General features: G+C 38.2%; 1 protein-coding gene across 4 annotated transcripts in view; it reads right to left on the bottom strand.

The window, feature by feature from the left end:
• Nucleotides 1-1,399: 1,399 nt before the first annotated feature.
• Nucleotides 1,400-20,952, bottom strand: part of APC (APC regulator of WNT signaling pathway) — a 103,408-nt gene continuing 83,855 nt past the window's right edge. For all 4 annotated transcript variants that reach the window (XM_040580272.1, XM_040580270.1, XM_040580271.1 and 1 more), the window contains 6 exons: nucleotides 20,536-20,631; nucleotides 19,549-19,688; nucleotides 17,837-17,914; nucleotides 15,295-15,411; nucleotides 14,467-14,681; nucleotides 1,400-14,056 (listed from right to left, as the gene is read on the bottom strand). In XM_040580272.1, the coding sequence (XP_040436206.1) occupies nucleotides 7,495-14,056; nucleotides 14,467-14,681; nucleotides 15,295-15,411; nucleotides 17,837-17,914; nucleotides 19,549-19,688; nucleotides 20,536-20,631 (7,208 nt within the window). In that variant the 3' untranslated portion in view covers nucleotides 1,400-7,494. The remainder of the gene's footprint in view (nucleotides 14,057-14,466; nucleotides 14,682-15,294; nucleotides 15,412-17,836; nucleotides 17,915-19,548; nucleotides 19,689-20,535; nucleotides 20,632-20,952) is intronic.

The raw sequence follows: 20,952 nt of genomic DNA on the forward strand, positions 1-20,952 counted from the left end.
GTCCCATTAAAATGTATTTATCTCAACACATGAGCTTTCTTATTTTTATCCTTCCGATTCTCTCCCTCATCCTGTGGGAGTGGATTGAGTGAGCAGCTGTGTGGGGCTTAGTTGCTGGCTGGGGTTAAATGACAAGACCCAAAACATTTTAAGTGTCAAATAACCCATCACAGTTGTTCAACTGCTCAATTATAGTGAGAAAAAAAGATGCCAACTCCCTGTCATCATACAATGGCAATAATAACAATAATGGGAGTCTTCTCACCATTCATTACAGATTAATTTTTGTATCTACCATCCTGCTTTTCCATAGCTACACCCACTCTAAATGTGTGCCATCAGAGACCTTGCCAATGACCTAGGTAATATACACAAGTAAATCTGAACTGTGTTAACAGCGCACCCAAACTGCCTTTTCCCTTCTGTATTTAGCCCAGACAATATGCTTTTTGTCAGAGGATTGTTGGAAGTAGGGAGAGAATTAGGCATGACCTACCTTCATTTGTATTAAATGTAATCGCTCAAAATCTCCTTGTTTTCACAATCCCTGCTGACTTAAAGTACCTTTAAACAAATTTAAATAAATAGATAAAATACTATCACTCCAAGTGATAGTATTAGTACCTTTTCTTTATTCTGAAAAGTTTAAGTTACTAGCAAGGGAATTTCTTTTTCTGCATATAAATCAAGACTTAAATGCATCTTTCTCTTGAACACTTCAAAAATAAGGTATCAGCTAATTGGTCCTGAAATTAGAACTCATTTTCTGAACTATGAAACAGAGCACTACAAATATTAGAAAACAAAGGATCTTGGTAAGTCAGCAACAGTGCCTTTTTTTAGTTTAGATGCTTCTAACTATACCAAAGTCTAAAGCAAGTATAAGAGTGCAAAGTATATATAAATCCATTTGTGTGTGTGTGTGTGTGTGTGTGTGTTGGGAATTAATCAATCTAGGTCACTTACTAGTCTCTAATCAGGGACTAAAGAATGCATTCTTTATGGAAAAGGCAGACTTTGGAATTAACTAAGCCTTTGCTGTGCTTATGAGTTGAAGTAAACCTTCTTGTGAACCTCTTGTAAGTAACAGAGATTACAGAATTACACTGTGTTGGAACTAGATTTTGTTTTGTGCAGTTTGTTCTAAAATGAAACATGGAAGAGAACAGAGCGTGTTACTGGTGAACCATGTGTCTCTGAGCTTCTTTTTTCCACTTACTTTATCTGAAACACAAGTACCACTAAACAAAGCTGCACGTTTTTTAGAGTATTTGTTCTGATTTGCTGAAGGGTCTTAACAGCAACTTTCTTTTAAAATCAAATCATATTTCTGATACAGAAAACAAGACGTCTAACTTTCAGTAGTAGCCAAGAAAAGAATTCCACTCTGACAAGGTGCAACCAGGAGGAAATTTTATATAACACTGCAAGGAATAAATAAATTATGCATAGCAAGACTAAATTCAGAATATGTATACTGTGAAACAAAATACATTAGAATAGTTGAAGAAAGAATTACAGAGTTAGGATATAAACAGTAATGCATCTCAGGCAGAAGCAAACAACAAAACTGAAGGGAACTGTGGGCTGAGATTGTTCAAGAGAAACAACACTTACAGGTGGGAAAATGCATCTGATCTCAGAGGATGACAATTTAATTACCTGCAAAGAACCAGCACAAGCTTTATGCATGTTAAATCCCACCAAAAAGTAGGGCATTAGAGATACTGTTTGTACATATGGCTCGAGATCTGGACAGAAGTGCGTTTTACTGAGTGAGAAGCTCCCTCTGCATCCTCCTGATATCCTAACTGCAATTCCACAGCCACTCAAGCAAAGGATGCTTTCACAAACCGCAAAATTAGAATAATTTCCTGAAATTTGAAGTAGCAGAAATTCATAAATATGTAAGCCTGTAACTGCGTGGAAATTTCCTAAGAAAGGTAATTTGCAGAACTATGCTAGGGAAGCATTACCCAGTAAGTAAACAGCACATCTGGTAAACTGAAAAGTTGACAACAAAAAACCTACGTATTAAATACATATTTTATATTAATATTGGCATCAAAAATTGACACCTGCATTAATTACTGTTGTGAGCTCTTAAGCTCTTCTGCACCACAACAAATCCCCTTGCACTTCCAATAAGTAACCAAACACAACACGTAACCAGTTAACTTACCATTCTGACTAAAAACTCAACCTTAACTACGTAACATTCTCTATAAACACATTTAAAGATACAATCTATTATTCTGCATATAGGAAACTATGAAGCAGGAAGCATATTTCTACATGTGATTTGAAATGAAAATAGAAGCATGGGCATCTCTTCTGGTTAAATGTAAAAGTGCAAAGGACATGGCTGTGGAACCAGAGAGTGAATACATTTGGGTAATTTGGTATTAAGAAGGTCCTTGAAGATTTAAGCATGTGGAGGAAGCCATGCTTCATATTAACTGACACTTCACTTCCGATTTGCAGCTTAATCCATCACACATCTCATCAAGAAAAAAGCTGTCAGACAGGCAGATGCAACTTTGCAAGTAATTACAGTAGATGCATGAGGTTATGTTTAGGTGGAAGTCTACACGATTGTTAGTGACACTCTTATGGCTGTTCATACTATTTATTGAAAGCTAGATGAGAAAAGCCAAGTCTGCGAGGCATCTAGTAATGACAGAATAGAAGAGCTTGTAGAAGTCCACCTGAACATTTTCCAGATCATCCCTACCAGTAGTACTGTCTTCATTAGGGAAGGGAGATGTTCTCTCCCTCTTCAAGCCTCTTCTAGAAACAACTAGCTGCAATAAATTTTTACTGGAAGGGTTTACTGCATTGAATTTAATATTAGAAATTTTAAAATTGTCACCTAGAATCTTACATATGGTAGGAAAATGTGTTCTTTGCATTTTTTTCATTTAGGAAAAATTTATTTTCCACAAGCGCAAACTACAGACTGATGCAATACTTCTGGTTAGTTGTCAGAATTTCCAGGATAAAGGACTTACCCCAACATGACATACTTAAATGCAAAGCACTAGGGGCCATTAGGCAGAAGGTCAGAGTGAACAAGAGTAAAAATCCCTCAACTCTAATTTGCCTTTGCTCTCTCAAAAAGGGTGAAGAACAGGTTTAAAACTTGGCATATTGGCTTAATACTGCCTCTATGGCTTGATCCAACCCACTGACTGCCCACATAAAGGAAGCTATCCCAGCCTCTACCTACCAGCCCTAGCTTTTATTTTCTTTTCTGCTGGCTCCAGTGGCAAATTCAGAATGCTAAATGCAGCACTAACCCTATTCCTCCCATCAGTTCTGCTAGCTAGGTAACATGTGAACTAGTCCACTGCAAGGTCAGTTGAGAGCCAGGATTCACAGCCATGAGCATGGAAGGAAGAGAACTTTCAATACTGCACGCTGTTTCTTCGATTCTAGAAATAATATGGATCTTCATCCTTAAGAAGAATGAAGAAGATAATACACAGCTATCTTCTTGGTAATCTCAATTTCTGTTAAGGGGGATGAGAGGACAGACAGTTAGGAAGTACTCCAAAGCAACTGTCAAATTCAGCTGTCACATTATCAAACAGAAGTTTTGCTGTTTCATGGTCTACCGGTACACTTTCAAAATAAACCCTCATTAATTCACGGTCAAACTGTTCTGTCTCCTGTGCATCTTATGCCATTTACCGGGGAAGACAGGGAAGTATGTCTCTAGAATAGTATGGCTTAAAGTCTCTGAAACTGTCCCTTTTCTTTCCCTCCCCCTTTACCCAAGACAGCAACTAACTTCTCAAAGCCATTAAACATACTAGTCTATGCTGAAGAATGCTGTTCCTTACTCAAGTTCATAGCAGAAACTATACTCGTATTCTGCAGCCAAATCCTGCTTGAAATAATATTCCAATCTCATCAGGAAATCCTAGCAACGGCTTTCAATTTTTAAGTTGTCATCTCTGACAGAGTTCTGAGAATATCTTTAAGGTTTCAGGGGAAAATACTCTCGACAGAGAACTGCACATGAAAAACAGAAACAGATTAGTTCCCCTTTAACATTTGCAATATTTAGTCAGAAGAACTTTCAGCAATAACTAACTGGAACACACTGCAAGAAACTAAATGAACGTACATTTTGAAAAGTGAACTAATTACAATTTGTGAGGAGGTCAAATTTCTGCTTTTCACATCAAGAGGACAAAGATGTGTCAGTCTGAAGTGAGCTTTATGAGTGTATTTTCAGTATAAACTCAATTTTAATTACAAGTTTGATATGTTTTGGATATGATAAGCTAATTCAAGGACAAATAAAAGTCTGAGCACAAGTCACAGAAGTTCTACCAAAATCTGAGGAAAGAAAGGCAGCACATCCCAGAAGAACAGTAAAATGAGCCTTGGTTTCCTTAGCTCCTTGCTTATGTTTCGCCTTGACATAAATAATGTCCTTTCACCTGCTGTGGCAACTTCATAAAAATAAAAACAAGAACAACTGTAAATCTTCAGCAGCATAAATCAAATCTGACTGTCCTGGATCTAGGCATCATTAACAAAATCCAAGACCAAATATACTTATTGCAGCCATTTTTTAAAAAAAAATTATATTTCTGGTATCTGTTTTTATAGTTAAGCTTAGAATATAACTTTGTATCCCCATCACTAACAAAAATCAAACATCACAGATGTCCTTAAATATTCTAAAAGGCTTTTAGTGGATACTAACCATTTTAGATAAAGAATCAGAGAAATGTAGATCTGGAAAGGATTTTGAAAGATCACTTAAGTCCATCTCTGCACACAGGCAATGTGAAATATACTATAGTCCATCCCTGTGAGATGTTTCATAAACCTCTTCTTAAAACTTCTATAATGGAAATGCAACAACTTCCATGGGAAGCATATTTTAGTGTATCACTACCCTTACAGTTGGGAAGTTTCTCATCTGTCTTTGCTACAAATATACGTTACTTATGAGGATATTGAGAGACTTCCCAATTATAATGGTCATGAACTACCTCCAAAACTATCTAAAGAAGCCACTACAATTTTCAAAGACATTCTGGTGTTTGATACGCATACAATTACTTATTGTTTCACAACTTCAGATCCCCTTGGTTAGAAAACTGAAATCAGAATTTCTTTACTGAGATTCAGTTTACGTTTAAATTCTTAAATTGACAGGAAACAGATGTAAAGCTGGTGATAAACAACTATCTTGGATTATATGGTGTATCTTCATATTAGTAGTTAAACGCCCAGCATAAAAGAAGTATCACATCCATATGGTGTGACACTTGACCACAGAAGCGGTCTTGCATTTTAAACTCAAAAGATGGACTTCAGTATGCTGCTCCAATAGGAAGTCCTGACTTTGAACACATCATATAATCTGTCTCTATTTAATCTTTAAAAGGATGCTAACATTCATATTAAAAGTTCTGTGAAGACACTATCTACAAAATATTTCAAAATCTAACATGAGGAGTGCTGCTTAATTCAACAGATGCTACAGAAACACAGCACGTCTCTCTAAGCAAATCTGACAGGAAGCAAAGAAAAAGACCAAGAAAGACACTTCTGCCAAACAGGTATTTTTGGTATTGGCTTTTAACTTTATCTGAATTGATTTCTGTCTGCTGACAGTATCTCAATTCTGTTTGTAAACAGTGCATGTCTACAGTGATTTCAAGATAAAAATTGTTTCTTTTCACCATCAGATGGAGTACAAAAGCCACAGGTGTGATACACTTTGCAACTGTGTTAAAGCTACCATAATGGTAAAATGATCTATTTCAGGGCTTCCTGAAATCAGAGCATTTTGAATCCTGAATACCAATTACTTAGCTAACTTTAGAATAGTCCAGTCGATAAGCAACAAATTTGACATACTGTTTCATGGTTTGTTCAATCATGCACAGAATGGTTAATATCCTGTTGTCTCACATTTCTACGTTAAACCAATTCTCATCTAATTCAGACTGTATTTATATTTTTAAAGCACAAATCTGTCCTTTCAGCATTGTTCTAGCACAAACCATATTTGCATCAAAAAAGGCTCAAGGCAGCAAAAGTCCTGGCTTGTGTATAAAACTGTTTTTCTACTATGACAACAAATGTCTTGCTGCCATGGGATTCTTGCGATATTTTCCCCTTAATAATTTTTAAAAAATAAATTAAAAAATGCATTAACATTTCAAATAGAATTAAAATTTCATCTTATAGTCACTATTTCACATTCTATATTATTTCTCCCAATGAAAAAAAAATTTTTTTGTTTTACAAATATTATTTTAATAAACACAGTATTGTTTCAGGCTTGCAGTCATGAAAACAATTATACTGCTTGACTACTGGAAATACCCTGCCTTTAGCCTTGTTATGCACCTGAGATGTGTGAAACTGTCCCAATTACAAATATATTACAGAAGACGTAGGCCCTGATCTGCAACTGTTGTTAGCATCCTGTAACAGCCATTTGTAGTGCTAAGGAAGAACAAATACTGGAGGTGCAAGATTCTGCTAGATCAGGCCCTAAGTGTAAGTGCATTACACAACACATTATATGGTGACATCTCAAAAGAAAATACTGTATTTTTATGTAATGCAGAAGTAACACACACAATTTACATATAGTAATAATTTATTCTGAAATGTTCACTTTAGTCTCTGTTGAGACATCACCCATGTCTCATTAATAAAAGAGCAGCCATCTCACCTCAAATACCAGAATATACAACAAGTTACAGCATAGCAAAAAAATTCTACCTACTTTAAGATAAAATCTAATTCAGGTAAAATAATTTTGTTCAAGGTTTTACAGTTACACAGCTTTTTTTTTCTTTTTTTTGCAGAGCACAAAGAAAGTGTAAATCGTTACACCATAACTATCTATGCACATTATGTGACCACAGAAATGTTAATCATTACTTCAGAAAATGAACCATCAGTTCCATTCATGCAGAAAAGCAGGCTGGGAAAGCTTGTTCAGCAGAAACCATATTACTGTGAATTTCACAGCCACATGATTAATTATTGGGTTAGATGGACTCACAAATACTAGAACAGAGTATACTTTTTTGCATAAATAATAGCAATTCTTCCCTGATGTAGTTTAGTCAGTTTGTAATCTAGAAATGATTGATAAAGCAATATGACTATCATCTCTATCTGCAATGTTCCATGATTTCAACGACAAGCAATATTTAAAGGATTATGGGATGGGATGCTAATTAAATACATGTTAAACATACTGTACAAATATACTTGCATTAACAATTTTATTCCAAACTCAATCAGGTATTCCTCCAAAATATTACCAGTGAAGACAAAGTATACTATCAAATATGGCTTCCAGAACAAGGACCTTCTAACAAGAATCAAACCTATTTACAACAAATAAAAACAAAAAAAGTTAAATCCCCAATCTTTAAGTTTCATCTGAAACAGTTTCTAAATAGCTGCTGTATTTAATACAGTTTTGTTTATTTTTTGTTGCACTTAAACAGAAGTTACCAGGTAAGAACCAGAATGACGTTTAGGACTCTGAGTTCCACTGGAGTCTGGATTTTCAGACTTGGAGTCGCGTTTCTTCATGCTGTTATTTACTGGTGTTGGTATTTGTGATGGCCGAGCAGAACTACTGTCCACACTACTCTTCCTGCGGCTTGGATTGTAGTTGAAAGGAGTCACTCTTGCTGCAACAGCACCGATAGGGGAGCTATGTTTGCTTGAGCTACTGGAACTGAATGGTGTACGCTCGCTTACAGTACTTTCGTTATTTTCTGGTGTGGGAACAGCATTATTCTGCAGAGGCTTTGTTTCAGTGCCTTTCTTGTCTGGACTCTCTATCTGAAAGAAAGAGTTCAGACGGTTTTCTAAACCAATGGTACGAACAGGAACACCTCCATTCCCCGGGGTTTGTTTTTCTTGCGTCTCTTTAGAATCTTTACCATTCACACCTCCCTTCTCTGAAACACTGTCAATAACAGGGGGAGTATTTCCAGTTGGGGACCTTCCAGATCTAGGATTGTTAATTGGGCAGTCCTCTATCCGCACCCACACATCCTCTGTCTTAGAGACGGCTGGCGCCATCTGATAGATGAGAGTTTTGGAATCGGAGCCATTTGTGGCACCAGAGAAAGAATGCTGAGGATCATTCATTATCTGAGGAATTTCGTTTTCTTTTATTTTTCTCCAAGTGCCTTTTGCTGGTGCTTGGCTTTCTTTACTTTGCTTGTGTCCAGAAAGAGAACTTCCGTGTTGCTTTTCGTCTTCACTTTTTGCCTTTTCACTGGATTCTGAGGAAGCTGACAGAATCGAGGAGGAACTTCCAGTTCTTCGCCAAGTGCTTACACGAGGAAGTGATGAGGAGTGCTTACTATGCTCACGCTTCCATGTTCCCGATCTGTTGATCAGCAATCTAGAAGGACTCTCAGAATGAGAACGAGCTATATCATGACGTTTTGCTGGTCTCCCATCATATTCTACAGAAGGGCTCAGATTAGAGGGCAATTTTCGCCAACCACTAGTCTGGGCAGCTGAATGAATGGATAAAGACATATCTGGAAGAGACGGACTTAAAACTGGGGTCTGTAGTTGCGACCTTGTAGGAGAATCTGACCTGGAAGGAGACAGAGATTCAAACGAAGCTGACTCTTCTAATTTCCGTCTCAGAGTTGGGCTTGGAGCTTCTTTAATAAAAGTTGACTGACGAACAAGAACAGGTCTCTCCGATCTGTCAGATTCACTTCCACTGGATTTTGTGGATGACATTCTGGATAGTTCAGTCTTTTTGTTTGATCCACCACTGCTGAGAGCTTGGTTTAACCCTTTTGAAGCAGACTCACTGCGTGGAATACTACTGGTACTCTTAGGTAAGGCAGTTTGCTTTGTAAGGTTTTGCTGGCTCATCTGCCTGCCTGGTGATGTATATGACATTCTAGCTGAACTTGAAGATTTAGTTGAAGCTGTGCTAGGAGATGATGTCCTTGGCAACTGTGACAGTTTGTTGGGAGGACTGATACCATTTCTTCCTGGGGAAATCGAGTTTCGCCCGGGAGATTGCAGAGGCCTACTTAATGGCTGCTGTTGAGGTCTAGATGGAGTGGAGTCTCTAGACCCTGATCTAGAAGGTCCTTTACTTGATACACTCTGGTTCAACCCTGATGGTTGCCTTGTTACAGGAGCTGGCTCAGGTTTCGCTGATGACTTGACTCCTCTTGGAGAACTCGTCAGACTTTGGCCTTCACTGGGACTCTTGGAGTTTGCGTTTTTGAGTGGGGGACCCTTTTTGGAAACAGGACTAGTACTTGAAGAACTATTTCGAACTCCTGGAATATGTATCATTGTCCTACCACGTGAAATTGAAGGCACACTTGTCTGCTGTGGCTGCTTCAGCTGGCTTGAAACTTCAGAATTGGAGCGAGTTTTTCCTGTAATTATACTTTTATACACTTTCTTCCCTCCTTTGATTCCCCTGCTTTCAGATTCTACTTTTTTAGACTCCAGTGTACTCTTCTCTCCTGGCTTAAGAATTCTTGGACCTTTATTACTAGTGAAAGGTTTTTCTTCTTGGTCTGGGGTAAGATGAAACGGAGACCCTAGAGAAATACCAGATTTCAGTGAAAGGATAGAATCAGAGTCTGATGAAGCTTGCCTAGACAGTGATGCAGCAGCCGCAGCTTGATGCAAGCTACTAACTATAGAATTTGCACCTTCTTGTATAGCTTTCCAATCAAAGTTCTCTGAATCAGGTGAGAAACCATGTTCTGAATCTGGCCTCTGTATCTCCCTCAAATCTAGCGTTAAATCTTCTGCCAATATACCACCTGTATTTCTGGAATTATTTTTTTCACTTTCACTCTTTATTCTTGAGGGCTTTTTCTTCTTAGGCATAGCAGAACTAATGCATTCCTGCAAAAGATCATCTTCTGAATCAATACTAAGAGAACTCAGAGAGCTGTTTCTGGAGAAACATACAGGAGTATCTTCAACATGAAATGACTTAGGTGCATAACCAGAAGTCTGTGGTCTGTTTGATTCCATCTGTGGATCCGGAGCCTCAGTATGTTTTGCAGGTTCCCCTTCTTTGTTGTTATTGTTTTCTTGATCAATATCACTGAGGGAACTAAGAGATGAATTGCGAGAAAAACAAACTGGTGTGTTTTCGATGGCAAAATTCTGCATTTTTTCATCTGTAGCTGCTCCTCTGTCTGGAATATCTTTAGTTGACTGAGAGAAAGTTTTAGGCTGGCTTCTGCCTGTTGGGTGTTTCTGACAAACTTGTGTCCTGTTACTTGGCTGCTGATTTGAAGACTGTTCTGGATTAGTGCAGCCTTTAGTTTCTGTTTCCTTTGTTTCTTTTCCTTTTCTTAATTCTGCCTTCTCCCTTGAAAGGTCAACATCATCATCATCAAAATCTAAAGAACTCAGGGAATCATTCCGTGAAAAACAATACGGAGTTCCCTCAATAGGTGTGTAATGATGAGGGGAATCAAATGCAAAGCTTCCTCTTACACGCTCTTCATTATTTGGCAATTTGTCATTAAAATCTCTTGAATTATTTTTAAGATTCTGTTTCTTTGCATCTCTGTTCTCTGGATAGCTTCTGTCATTATTAACATTGCTTTTAGGCTCTGTGGCTTTTCTTATACGTGTTCTATATTCATTATTTTGGGGAACAGGCTTTACTGGTGACGTTGGCTTCTTTTTCTCACCTTCTGGTTGGTTTTTATTACTTAGAGATGAAGATGCTTGTTGAATTTGATCCATTATCTTCTTCACTCTGAAAGGTTTGTGACTTTTTCCTTTTGGCATAGCTGAGTTGATGCACTCAGCCAGAATATCACCCTCTTCTGTTTTGTCTTCATCCAGGCCTGGGGCAGTCACAGTTGAGCTTTTTGCTCTCTGAGAGTCATTGGTACTTGTACCTTCTGTAGGAATGGTGTCTCGCTTTTCAAATTCCCTGGACTCTGCTCCCATTCCCACACTGTCTACATTGGCCAACTCACTTGGGGGAGATTCTATTGTGAGATCACTCAGAGATGTAGCTGTTGAAAAATTTATTGGTGTACCCTCAACACAATATACCCGTGGCATATCATCTCCTGGTGTAAAACTCACATGCTTCTGGGACTGCAATCTGCTTTGTGAAGGCAAAAGTTTGTAAACTGGCAACTGGCTAGGCTTTCTGGCTACAGGAGGAGGTATTTTTGGAGCAGATGTTTGAGAAGGCTTTTTGGCTTTACGTGAAGACTTTGTTGGCATTGCAGAAATAATACATGCTTCCAGTATTTCAATATCATCATCAGAATCATCCAGAATGTCTTTTTCTGCTTCAGTAGGCTTCTCTGCTTTCTTCTTCTTGTTATCCTTTGTATCATCTGACTGTTCAGGTTCCACTTCATTTCCATGTTCATTTTCATGAACTGGAGGCATTATTCTTAACTCTGCATCTTTCTGTATAAATGGCTCATCAAGACTGAGAGCACTCAGGCTGGAAGAACAAGAAAACCCATCTGGTGTGCTTTCTGTAGCAAAATGTAACAGTGTATCAGCATCTGGTAGTACCTGAACTCTTTGGACAGCTGCATTTACAGCTGCCTGTCTAGGACCAGGCTCTCTCTTTTCCGCACTAGGTACTTTACCTTTAGCTACATCTCTTTTTACTTGAACTCCCTGAGCAGGCGGTGGCGTTTTACTTCTGCTTGGAGGCATTGTTTGTCCAGGGCTGTCTGGAAGGTCACTGGGACTTATAATACCACTTACTATTCCACTGCAAGGCTCACTTTGAACTGAACTAGCAATTGAACGGCTTTCAAAACTATCCAGGGAACTTACAGAAGTGCATCTGCTGAACATGAGTGGTGTTTCCTGCACATAATGTTCTGGTGGGCTTTTAGGAGTCTGTGCGCCACTCTTGGAGGGAGATTTGGCACCTGAAGAAAATTCAACAGCTTTATGTCTAGAGGAATCAGAAGGAGACAAACTAGAAGTCTGAAGTCTACTGGATTTTGTTCTGATGTGTTGTGATGTTGATGTGATTTCACTTACTGCACCTTCTGTAGGTAGAGACCCACTGTTCTCCTTTAGTTCTGATATCTGTAGTGTGTTACTAGCATCTGCCACACGTGTGGATTGATCACGTCCTATTTCATCTTCAGCTGATGACAAAGATGACAAAGAGCTACACCTTGAAAAACATATTGGGGTATCTTCCACACAGTAAGTCTGTATAGTTTCCTGATTAATAGAGGGAGTTTTACAGGAGGCAGTCTTTTGTGCATGACCACCTCTGTTCTGTGCAGAATTTGGGTGAAGCTGATTCTGTCTCTTTGAACCAGCTGAGGGGGCCGATGTGCTCCCACTGCTTGCGGAAATATGGTCAGTTTTAGCGTGTTGCACTGAAGAAGTCTTTGGAAAAGTGAAAGATGGCTTCTGAGAAGGAGGAACTTCTGTTGAGTATTTTAAACTATAATCAATAGGCTGATCGACATGATGTTCCTCTTCATTGTACTTTATGCTGTAATTAGTTGGTCTGTCTTCTTCTTCTTGTTGTTCCTCCTCAGAGTAACGTTCACTATAGTTGGTTGGCTTATCATCATCATAATCATCAACCTGGCACAAGGACTGGTTTACTTTCTGATTCATTCCAAGAGATGAGCCTACTCTGTTCTGATCTGAACCATTGGATCCTCTTGATCTGAAGGAAGAAACACACTCTTGCTGTCCAAAAGGTGACTGGTATTTCATGTGTTTATCTTCTCCACTTTCAGTGTACACGGGGTAGGTTGCATTCTGGCTCCTTGACTGCCTTTGTTCATTTTGTTTCATTTCATCATCTATTATGTGCTTAGGCCTTGCCCATCTTTCATTCTGAGAGGGACTTTGCCTTCCAGAATTTAACTGTTCATCTGAGTATTTAAGACTATAATTAATAGGAGTGTCTAGCTCTCCATCATTGTCATCCATATGATTTGCACTATGAATCTTATGTGCCAAGTCTGCTGGATATTGACCATAACTACAAAATTTACTTTCATCATCTTCAGAGTAAGATTCAATGGAAGGTTTCATTTGGCCTCTTTTACCATAGCCATCGCTGCTGCTGACACTATTTAAACTATCATTTGAAGCTCTCTTGTATTCCATTTTTGTGTAAGGGATAGGACATGTCCTGTTTGAATTCTCAGGTTTAGGAAAGTATGTATTTGAGTGAGTATGGGCAGTGGCTGATCTCCTTGGGGCATTTCTGTCTTCTGTCAAACAGTGCATTTCTGAAGTGGAACCAGAACTTCTGTCTTCTTGTGGAATATGCATGCTTGTTACTTCTTCCATAACTTTGGCGATCTGAGCTGCAGCGGTAGAAATCTGCATTCCTATTCTCTTAGAGGAGTTCCCAGTATTCTCTGCAGCAGGATGATAGGTATTTAGACCTACCGCTCGATCCCTATCAAGACTTCTGTCTTTCTCAGATCGAGAATTTTCTATGTTTCCTCTACTGGAAGAGGAGGAACCAGGCAATACTGTAGTATTTAGATATGGCGAAAGTACAGTCATATTACCAGCATTAAAACTCTCTGATCTGCATATACCATCATCATGCCGACTGGAATCCAAGACATATTCACTGTATATATTTTGCTTATGTCTCTGCTTATTACGGTGAGATGCTTTTGGGCTTAAATTATCAATGTTGTCAAAAGTCTCCGATAAATGCTGAGCATCTAATTCTGCTTCCAGTGCCTTTTGTTTTCGGACATGAAGAGATGGTAAGCTTGATCCTGGAGACATAATGTTAGCATCCTTATATTTTGCTGGCCTGTTTGCCATGAGGTTTCTTAGAGCTGCAGCACTACCCATGGCTATCATTTTGTGTTTTGAGTGAATGAGATTTTTCAGCATGCTGACTGCTCCCATGTCCCACAACGCCTCCTGATCCTTTGCATTTCGTGCAGAAAGATTCCACAGGGTCCCACATGCATTACTGACTATTGTCAAACTGTGTGACTTCAAGTGTTGTAACAAGGTTTGTAAGCAGCTGTTCTCTCGCAAGATTTGCCTGGTGTTGAGTAATTGAAAATAAACATCAGTAGTGGCATTTAAGAAGGGTAAGAGACAAAACAAAACAAAAACCTATCACACTAGGGGCAAGTTTTGCCCTTAGAAGGAAAATCATGAGTTCTCCAGTGCAAATTTATCTCATATTTCCTCTAGCTTTCATCTGAATGCTAATCAAATCCTATTACAAATACGAATAGTTAGCTTTTAGTACAGTTCACCATTAACAAGCAGTAGGTCTTAACCTCTTCGCACTTTCCTGTTATTTAAGTGAAATACTTGCCTTATCAAATGCATTAAAAATTAACCGTACTTAACTACCATACTTAGTACATGCACTCATATTAAGACTCAGAAGCTGTCTAATACACATGTGGAACTGCTGAAGATTTTCAGAAAAAATATACCTACCTATGGTCCTCATTAGTAGCAATTAAGCTAGAAACGTTTCTTAGTATTCCTCCTCCACTTTCTATAATGGCTAAAGTGTTTGTTTGGCTCCGGTATGTCAGTGTGCTGACTAGAAATGCAAGAGCACCATCAACAGCACATATATCAGCTTTGTTCTCAGTACAATGTGCTGACAAATTCCATAAGGCACTCAGAACACTTTTTAGGGTGGATTCCTAGGAAAATAACAAAATGACATATTTAGAAAATTACAGAAGTTTTCAACTATTGATCACAAGCTCTCAGAAATTAAGTTAGCTTCAAGGAGTTATTTTACGTTCCAGTTTCTACTTTATGGGCTGGTAAGCGTGATGCAGGCAGCAGTGCACATGTAAATACTTCTGTTTGATTCTCTCCTTCAGCTATGGATTTGGTATTGCTTTCCTCAAAGTTTTCGGAAATGTGTGCCACAATACTTGCTGGCTGTAGTTATCTATTCACTAACTCAAAAGAGGCTTTATTAAATTGCAAAATTTTTAAAAACAGCTGTTTCAACAGCACAGCTCATAAAACTGAAAGGCAAAAGCTGTCAACCCTCGTAAATAAAAAATTACAGAAATACTAGTGGTATTGAGATGTCACTGCTGCACTGTGGTCTGCTGCTATGTTAAGTCAGAGCAACTCTACTCTTCAAACCTTCTTTATATCTTAAATAATATCTTAAATACTTCTACCTAAATCATCCCAAATATTTCACCAACTTCTTATCAAAAAAAGGACAGTATTTGTGTTTTGTGTAAAATAAATGCAATCTTTCCAAAATTTATCTCAATCAGTTATACATGATACCTTCTTAACTTCTAAAGCACATTCCATCAATGCTTTCACACTTCCAACTTCTCTTAGAGTCTTTTTACTGTTTACATCTGCTCGCCAGGACAAGTTCCTCAACACACTTGCAATGACCTGCAACACATAAAAGAAAAATAATGTGTTTCAATATAGCTCCTTTAGCAGGTTACCAGACTTTCCTTCTGGATTTCTGGAATGCTATGGATTAACAGTGGTCACGTTCAGTATCTGAACTAAAATTTGCTCAAATCTGCTTTTTGTTGTGTTGTCTGCTAGACTGTTCTAACATTTCCGTATGAAGTCTGATCAAAGGCTTTTGTGTGTGGGTACCTAAAAAGAAAGATTCAAAATCAGGTTCCCTGTTTTCCAAGCTGGTTGAAAAACTGGTCCAAAAATTCAGATTTGTGCTCTACTCTGATGTCTGCAGTAGACCTACGTAATCTCAGGAGATACTTACTTATATCATTTTTTTCTCAGCTATTCTGCTTGTAAAATAGAACAGTTAACATTTTGCTTGTCTCTCAGATGGTATGATTACTGTGATTAATGTTTATGAAGCTTTTTAAAGCCTTTAAAAAATACACTGTGTCTTTTACAATCAGAATAGTTATCTACAGAAAACGAGTAGCCATTCAGCCTATGTCCTTGTCCTCGGCAGCAGCTAGACTGAGGTAGAATCGTCACTATAGCGGACAACCTGTACATACTAAACACCATCCATTTATGGGCTGCAGTAAGCATGTATTATTCCTCGTGAAATGTATTTGATAGAAAACGTTTACCTATGGATGTTCTCATTGTCACGGAAGTGCATAAGCTTGTTAGATTATGTGATGAACGTTCCCCTGCTCACACGGACGAGGGAGCACAGGGAGGCAGTGGCAGATGGAAGAGCCCAGTGATACCCCTCCCTGGCGGCTCCTGTGGTGGGTCCGGGAGCCATCATCTCACCAGGGGCCCATCTCGACATGCCCAGAGGAGCGCAGGGGCCCAAGGGCAGGCAGGAACCCAAGCTGAGGGCTCTGAGGGGGGGGGCACCCTGTCCAGGCTCTTTCCAGGGCTCTGCCTGCAGCTCTGCAGCCCCATGGCCCAGGTGTGACACCCATTCAAGGAAGTCAACGAAAGAGCTCTTTGCACCTTCTGGACCAAGGCAGGTCAGTCCAGAAGTCCTGACCTAGGGATGTGGGCCATTTTATGGTATTCAAGGGAAGAGCATTCTGGAATTGCAGAAGACTTAGTATGGGATGGGAGGACCCAAAGGTTCCAAAAGCAGGAAAAAGGATGGATCCAGGTGATTTGGAGTGGTACAATATTGGGTAAAGAACAAGGATAAGAGGACAGAAAGGCACAGTTGCACCTAAACAGTCAGCTGGCTGATACGCTTATATGGCCAGGCCCTTTGCCCAATAAGCAGTCTGTCCCATGTTCTTATTAAAAACCATTTCTAACTTTTCCTGAGTGAGGGACTTCTTTGTGTGCATGCATATGTATGATGGTCTACATACCAGTGGCTGGAGACAAACCACGGGTCAAAGGGCCCATGCATCCGTGACTTCCTTGTCACTAATAGTAAGTATACTTAGTTTCTGCCCCAATACCAAATCAGAGTTTACCCAATAACCTTTGCTGTAATTCTAATTATTTTGTAAGTCATAACTAGCTAGTTCCTCCTTAGTGGAGAAATTTTTTTGTGTTTTAAGAGATGAAGTAAATTCTACTTAAAATTCTTCTTTTATCTGGTAATTCACTCAAATTGCAAGGAAAACAGGGGTTTCCTTTCCAAAAGCTGTTCCAGTTCGTTTACGATATATTCATTAAAATGAACTGTAATTTAATATTTAATAATATTAAACAAGTTCCATACCAATGAAGAACAGTTCTGCAGTCCCAACTCTCAGGATCACCCTAAGCACCTCCTGAAGACACCTATTTTCAGGCTGTTTTCTTTACACAGCAGGAGCCATTGGAAGAGACACTCAGGTGTCACACTGAACATCTTGCTCATACTTAGAAAACTTCTTTGGGAGGTGCTGATGTCAAGGGTAGTTATGTATGACTCGTCAAATCAAATGCACATTCTCTTTCAAAATGCAGCTTCATCTACTATTATTCCCTTATTGTTTACTTGCTGCAACTTGTAGGAGGAGTAGGAGGAACTGCAATACTGTATTAACTCTCTGGGTAATCCCAGTCCATTAGCACCATCACTAGTAAACTAAATTAGAGAGTCTAAGATCACTCATATCTATCTTTAGAACTGGACTTCCACTAACAGATCCATGTGCTATGCGTGATTTGGTGAAAAAACAGAGCATGACCCTCAGATAAGCATTTTTACAAGAAGTTGTACTTACTTCAACTTCATGAATGTGATAGAATTAAAGTATAAAAATAACCAGTTGCAAGACTAGATGAATAGAAGGCAGGTAAATATTAGAAAAGGAATACATTATTTTAATACAATGCAGTGAAATTCATAGGATGAAAAGTGATGGAAATGCCGAAGCCAAAGAGGTACTTAATCTCAAAAGGACGGTACCTGCTGTAAGTCTTCACTTTCAGATTTTAGTTGGGCTACAAGAGCTCTCATGCAGCCTTTCATAGAACATAATGTAGCCTGTTAGGAATCAGAGCAAGAAAATAAAATTAATACTATTTAACAACAGGTTAGGTGGCTTGCTTCTGCACAATGTTTTGATATCTTAAGCTGATCATATCTGAAGTTCAATAAAAACTTAGTAATGTATGTTGCCAACAATAAATATCTGGTTTACAACTACTAAAAAGTTAAGTGTAACTATCAATTTCTATTCTGGACAATACATAAGCAGTAAAATTGTGCTACATTTCCTACTTTTGACAACAGGTCTAGGACTTCATTGGGAACTTTACTACCTTAGCAGCCTTCTTGACCACGTGCCAGAGAAAAATCACCTTTGAGCTGGCAATGTGTTATTACCTACTATCTATCGAGTGTCACAATTCTATTTTTTCTTTCAAATAAACATAGCATGAAAAGTAATATGAGTATTTAAAACTGACACAAATATAACAACATTTCTGACATCTGAAGAGTAACATTTTCAGAATACAACAGCAATTGAAAAAAATGTAAGGCTTATGTTGAAATTGTGACGAAGCACACTTCAAAATTATTCAAAAGCAAAGTACATGTTAAAGCTGTACTACTCATCAGCTGGACAACATGTACATTTACATCTCTGAGTAGTTTAGTTTATGTTATAAAACCAGTAACTGCAGCCCCGTAGTGGTTACAAATTGCATGATATAAAGAGCAAATCTTTTGTGAAGCAATTCATTTTCTGGGCAACAGGCTGCCCAGAGAAGCTGTGGATTCCCCATCCCTGGAAGTGTTCGAGGCCAGGTTGGATGGGGCTTTGAGCAACCTGGTCTGGAAGAAGGTGTCCCTGCCCATGGCAGGGGGGCTGGAACTAGATGATCTTTAAGGTCTCTTCCAAGGCAAACTATTCTATGATGCAATCCAAAGCAAGGACTTATGCTTTACTCTTGGCTAAAACTTGGAACAAAACCCAAGTCATACAAGCCTGTTATTTCCATTCACTCCTGAAATGTCTTCCTCTAGAGCAGAAGGATAAAAGTCTTCTCAGTACAAAGTTATTTGTAAGTTCCATAGCTTGGCAAACTCTGGGGCAAGAAATAATTGAAACTTTCAATCTTTTGAAAGCAGGGCCCTTGTCAGAAATTACAGAACCTACTTTCTCTTATAATAATTTGAAGTAGTGCCCATTATGAGCCAGATACATTCCAAATATTTAAAAGCAAGCTCCAGCCTGAAGGAAGAGGAAATTTGCAAGATTTCAGAAAGTAGTAGTATTGTTAAGTAACTGACAACTTTACAAAATCTGACTCAATTAGCAGTATTAGTTCAACATTCTCGGAAAAAACAGCCACTACCTGTAATCTTTGTTCCACAGTCATTATGTGCTATACTAATCTAATGCTCATAAAAAATTAAGCCAATAGATAAAATCCTTACTTTCAGTGATGTTAAGTTTTTTTAATTTAGTATGAGAGTTGATACTATACTTGCATCATACAAAGTTCAGTTTCTGGTGCTCTCTGTCAGAAACAGGATGTAATGACAGATATTTTGAACTTCTGTCTTGAGCTCAAAACTCAGTAACTTATCCTGGAGACTTTCATCATCCACCTTGAGAATTACAATTCAAACATTAATTGAAATTACTGTGTTTAAAATTCTACTCTTACCTTGTTTGCCACATCTCCAAAAGTCAAGTTTGTCAGAGCCATTCCAGCATACCTCCTTAAGGTAACACTATAGTGATCATTTGTAAGTCCATACATTTCACAATCCACTTGTAACAGTTCAGCAATGGCCTGCAAGCCTCCTTTAAAAACAAACAAGAAAATAAATAATACCTGTACTCTATCATACATACCAAGGAACAAAGTGCATGTTTATGTATACAACAAATGTCAAACAACCGAAAACCAGAATGCTCAGAGAGATAAACTGTTAAATACTGACTCTGGATCTTGAACCTTGTACTTAGTAACAGCTGAAAGGTATGATAACACGACATTGAGGTTTCAGGGCAAAATGGGAACAGGAGGAATTACGAGAAAGTTAGCAGTACACTCATCTTTTAATTCCACCCAGCCAAAATCATGTTTTACCAATTAACTCAAACCAGCTACATAAAAGGCTATTTAGTAAATCTGAGTATTACTGATTTAATTATTACCACTGAAATTATTTTCTGAGGAAAATAAATAAAATATTTTCGTTGATTATGAAATTGGCAAATTAAGGAAAATTCCATGCACAGAATTTACTGAGCATGAACTAAAAAATTCAGGCTGTTAAACAGGAACCAACTCAGGACAAACAAAACAAACGCAAGACACCAATAAAAAACCTCCCACCATTGAAAGTAGTCTCCATTATAAGTCCAATACTTCTAAAATTGCACATATTTCCATAATAATTACGCTCTTCCAAAATTCACAATTCATCCCAGGAAGTGTAACTGACAAAATTTATCTACTGCAATATGGTCTGGTTAATTTAAACTGCATTCATCGCTTAGAGGGCAAAAACTGACACAAACTGATGATCTGTTTAAACTAGTAGTAAAAAAAGGAGTAAAAAATGTACCAGTGAGGTACATGGCAAGTGTGAGCATTTCCAGAAAGCTTTCCGAAGGAAGTCAAGAGAAATACATTCGGCCTTACCAAGTTCATTCATTGCATGTCTGTGTTCTTCATCAAATGAAAGTTTCATCAGAACACACACTGCAGGACAGATCTGATGATCCACTGGAGCAGGCACTGATCCAGAAATAGATAACAATTAGTATTTCCTAGGCGATTTTGCCTAGATTATTAAGTACCCCAAAGCAAATCTAATCTTAAAACAAATCAGTTTTGTTCAGAGTTTGTATTTTCCCAGTAATCCACGAACAGACAATTAGTTAAGAATGTTACTAACAAATGTGTGTAGTAGAAATATATTTGATGCTAAAAAGAAATTAGGGAGAATCCTGAATGTATGCATTAAGACATATGACTCCCAGTACAAAAATTATCATATTACTTTAAAAAATTAATAATCTTAGTGAAACAAATCAGTAAGGTTAAATATTCTCATGG

Source organism: Falco naumanni, chromosome Z, assembly GCF_017639655.2.
Source record: "Falco naumanni isolate bFalNau1 chromosome Z, bFalNau1.pat, whole genome shotgun sequence".
In the NCBI taxonomy this organism is placed as follows: domain Eukaryota; kingdom Metazoa; phylum Chordata; class Aves; order Falconiformes; family Falconidae; genus Falco; species Falco naumanni.